Source organism: Sinocyclocheilus anshuiensis, unplaced genomic scaffold (genome assembly GCF_001515605.1).
Source record: "Sinocyclocheilus anshuiensis isolate Anshui unplaced genomic scaffold, SAMN03320099.WGS_v1.1 scaffold111, whole genome shotgun sequence".
Lineage (NCBI taxonomy): Eukaryota > Metazoa > Chordata > Actinopteri > Cypriniformes > Cyprinidae > Sinocyclocheilus > Sinocyclocheilus anshuiensis.
Genome location: NW_015552549.1, coordinates 942,729 through 947,402, shown reverse-complemented (window position 1 = coordinate 947,402; position 4,674 = coordinate 942,729). Strand labels below are relative to the sequence as shown.

General features: G+C 35.4%; 1 protein-coding gene across 1 annotated transcript in view; it reads left to right on the top strand.

Moving 5' to 3' along the window:
* LOC107664319 (actin-binding LIM protein 3-like) overlaps positions 1-4,674 on the top strand; it is an 82,325-nt gene that overhangs the window by 43,161 nt on the left and 34,490 nt on the right. The window contains exon 3 of the mRNA XM_016454845.1: positions 1,196-1,379. Coding sequence (XP_016310331.1) covers positions 1,196-1,379 — 184 coding nt within the window. The remainder of the gene's footprint in view (positions 1-1,195; positions 1,380-4,674) is intronic.

Below are 4,674 nucleotides of genomic sequence, written 5' to 3'. Positions count from 1 at the left end.
TGAGAGTGTGTGTGTGTGTGTGTGTGTGTGTGTGTGTGTGTGTGTGTGTGTGTGTGTGTGTGATGTAGTGACAGTATGCCATATGAATCCTGCTGAGATCAGGGAGATTCACAGGCATGCTTGCATGTGATCTCCGGCATGCATGCTGAAACGGTCATGCTGCATGCAGCAGTGTCACATCTCACCCGGGGTTCAGTTTGTTAAAGAGTTACATATATCTGTCACAATATACTTTAAGAGTAAGTGGTCTGTAAGTCCTGTGAGTGGTCCTGTAAGAACTAAAGGCACTGCCATATTGCTTTGTGTATGTGTGTTTTTGATGTTTGTTGCTGTGAAACTTTTAGGTCCAGCTGAAACAAAATGCTCAGGAAGCGTTTTTCCTCTTTTGTGCTAATAGAATTATCCTCAGATTACTGTTTTGTACTGAATACTGAATAGACTGTTAAGTATTGCAGGAAGTATTGCAGGAAGCCAAGCCATCATTCCATGACCATCTTGCTGGATCTATATTATGTGGGGTGTCATTTTGAGAGGTTTTTGCTTTCATGTTAGTAGACTGAACAATCCCTTTCCTTGTGAAAATAATTGAAATTCACAACTTTGTTTATGTGCGTCATTAATCTCTAATGAATTATGTTTAATTTTACAATGATTATACTGTGTCACTGCAAATTGTCACACTTCCCAGTATCAGGGTTCTTTCAATTAATTTTAATTTTTGTTAACATTTTCTGTTTCTGTTTCAAATTTATTTAGTTTTAAGTAACAAAAACTGCTTTATGGTTTTAGTTTTAGTTAACGTTATCATAACATTGCTCAGTATTACCCACAACAAACACTGCCATCTGAAAATGGCTGTTTATGTGTCACTTGTAATTCCAAGTCTATGATCAGCATACCAAAGACATTTCAAACAGAAACTTGGCGCACCAAAAATAAGGCCCTCATATAGTCTAATTGGGTCTGTAGCTGTTTATTGTTACATCTGCTTGGAAGTAGCTTCAAAAAACTAATCTTGAGTGCAAACCTTATTACTTTGTACTATGTGGTGCTCATATAGGAATCACAAGTTCAATCCTGGCTTGCAACATTCCTTGATCCCATTTTTTTTCCTCACTGTCATTTCCTGTACTATAAGTAAAATGGCAAAATTATCTCATGTTGATTTCTCTTCCTGTCTATCTCTTTCTGCCAGTGTGTGGCTGTGATTTGGCACATTCTGGATTCTTCCAGAAGAGTGGTGAGTACATCTGCACAGCAGACTACCAGCGCCTGTACGGCACAAAGTGTGACAGCTGTGGGGACTTTATCTCAGGGGAGGTGGTCTCTGCTCTGGGCCGCACATATCATCCACAGTGTTTCGTCTGCAGCGTGTGCAGGTGAGCCCTCTATACAGACTACTGAAATGTCATTATGGAAATAGACCAATCAGACAGATTAAACGTGAGGAACGCTGGTGGGATGCTGGTAAATGATGCTCATTTACTAATGTGCTGATGACTGAATCTCATTAATTCACTCCCTGACAGCTATATGCACCCCCACTCATCTATATACTAAGCAATTATACTACAGTTAGTTCCGGTCTTCTAATTTGATCAGCCAAGCGACGTTTCAAGACCGCTGATAATTATATAATTTTTTTTGAAAGAAATTCAGTGTCTGTGATGGGTGAAAATGTTTAGTCTTAAGGAATATCTTCAGTTTAATTGAATTGAATGGATTTGATGGACCACATGTAGAAAGTGGGAAGGCAAAAGTGGGAAGACAAACTCTGACTTCTTGTGCCACATTCTGTCTTATCAGTCCTGACCTTAAAGCAGGGCAAGTAGGGCAGTGTTTTGTATATAACCACTTCTTCAGACATACACTGTCAGGGTTGATATCCATCCATATGCCCAAAATTAGCTTATTTTTTTTGTTGTTGTTGATAAATTAATTAAAAAATGTGTTGATCTGCTAATAGTGAGAGAAAATTTACTTGCCATAAAGTCTTACCAGCCGTAAACTGTATTTTGCATATATCAATAGTGATAGATAGATAGATAGATAGATAGATAGATAGATAGATAGATAGATAGATAGATAGATAGATAGATAGATAGATAGATAGATAGATAGATAGATAGATAGATAGATAGATAGATAGATAGATAGATAGATAGATAGATAGATAGATAGATAGATAGATAGATAGATGGATGGATGGATAGATAGATAGATAGATAGATAGATAGATAGATAGATAGATAGATAGATAGATAGATGGATGAATAAATAAGAAATACTGCAAAACAGTTTATGGGCTGCAAGTTTTATGGATAAACATTTATGGCCAAAATGTAAATTTTATAAAGTATAAAAATTATATTTTTTTACATAATACAAAATAGCTTTCACTGTGTACTAGAAATATGAAGATGCATTGTAATTTTGTCTTTCATATTTTTGTTAGTGAAATATTCCACATACTTGATCCATTTCTACTGATTTTTTATCTTTAGTAGATCATTTGTACAGTATGTCTTTAATTTGATTTACTCATGTTGTTTAGTTCAGATATTAAAACAGCAGGGTCAAACTATAGTTCTTGTGATTTAATGCATACATTATGTTTCATTTAATAACTTTAATGTACTTGTCAATGCCAATTTTTATTTGAATTTGCTGCTTGGTGGGTGTTTATTTTGGACCCTGCGTGTAGGCTTCTTCTCTTCTCTTCTCTTGACTAAATTGCCCTAGAGAGTATAATACCACAAGTGGAGTAGGAGCGATCAATGTAGAACGAAGCAGGATATTGTAACATGAGTCAAGGCGGAAGAAAGCTGAGGTTTGGAGCTCAAAATATGCAATAATGCCCAGAAAGTAAGCAGCAAAGGGAAGAAAAGTGTAAATGGAGAAGCTGCTGAAGCTAGAGGTGAATATTTGCCTCACAGACTGAAAGGAGCAAATGAAGAGTAGTTAAAGGCAGTGGTGGAAAACACCATCTCTTGTCTTTTATGTGTGGCCTATTCTCAGACTGACAAGCAAGAAAATGAGAGGTACTGTAAGACATCCCTGCAGGGACACATTATCTGTCTGGCCAACATTGAAACACTGTTATTTGGATCCCCTTTCTTTTTGTAGTAAAAAAATAGGTTTAATAGAACTGGATATTTTCTGCATTTACTGCTTTAGTATTCACATTGGCAGGCTTCTTTTTTTTTTACATTACCTCTGCTCTCTCTCTCTTATCCCTTAAATGCTTTTCCCCTCTCTTTTCTATTCTTTGTTAAGCTTGTGTGGACACTTTGCTGAACTGTAGTGCTGTGAGTTTAGCTGCTAAGGTCTCTGTTATATCCCATTTGTAATTACAATGTGTTTGCTTTACTCTGATCTGCAGGAAATTAGTTCCACTGAATAACTCGACCCTCCTCCTTTAGTTCATTAGTACCCCGAAAGAGAGTTAGCACTTGATGAATTTATGTGGGTAGGAAAAGGCATTTTCATAGAGGACTGGGATTGCTTTGTTGGACTGCATTGCCAATTGGGCTACTAAATGGCCCAATGGGATGCTCTTGGCAGGAGTAACCTAAACATTTATCGGCCCGACCAAGAAGTAAACAGTCGACAGGAGAGCTAGATTATGTTACATTTAATATTTAGACCATCTGTGTGGAAACCAAGCTCTAGATTTAGTGGGCTATCATCCCAGTGGTGCTGTCAATGATTATTCGGAAGTCACGTTAAAATTCTTCGATGATGGTACAACTCATATTTCTGTACAGCATTCTGGACCTTTAATTGATATTTTGAGGAACTGTTGCAGTTCACTGAGATGATGTAATGTTTCAGGCAGATGAAGATGATAACAAAAAGGTTACTTATTTAATTAAATTCCAACAATAAAGAAGATATAAATAATCTAAGTGTGTGAGACAGAGTGCTACACACAAACAATACCAGAGAAATGAAAGGTGAACAAAGAGGAACTTAAATACACAGTGATAATGCACTAAAGGGTGAACAGGTGTGCTGTTTAGTTAGTGTCCATGGTAACTGATGGCTGGCGGGAAAACTAGAACAAAGGAAACAGGAAAGTGATGAGAAACAAATTAAAAGAACAATGAAACCATGATAATGAAACTAAAAGAACATAACTGTTACAGATGAAGAGGTAGCTCCTTCTGAGTGCTTCATTTATTTAGTCTGGAAAAAAACACAAGATGCAGCAGTTCCTTTGTATTACAATACATTTAATTGGCAAAATGTAAAAAAAGAAGTTGTATAAATAAAGTTTTATGTATAAAATATGTGTAAATATGTATATATAGTATGTATATATTTATTAAATTAAGTGATATATTTGTAGTACATTACCAGTCAAAAATGTGTGTGTGTGTGTGTGTGTGTGTGTACATATTCAATTCAATATGTTGTCTGAAAAAATTATATTATCTTTCACAATGTTCTTCCTTATTTAAATGTCTTATTTATTTATTTTTTTATCGTTTTTATAGTTTTTTTTTTTGTTATCAATACAAAATCAATATTAAGACATTATTTTTGTGCAATTTTTAAGAATAAATTCTTGAAGTAGAGGGCACATGCTAATTTTGATGTCCTGAAAGAGTTGAAAGATTGTATTTGTGGACAGAATAAATGCAGCAAAACATGAAAACTGTACGTTTTTAA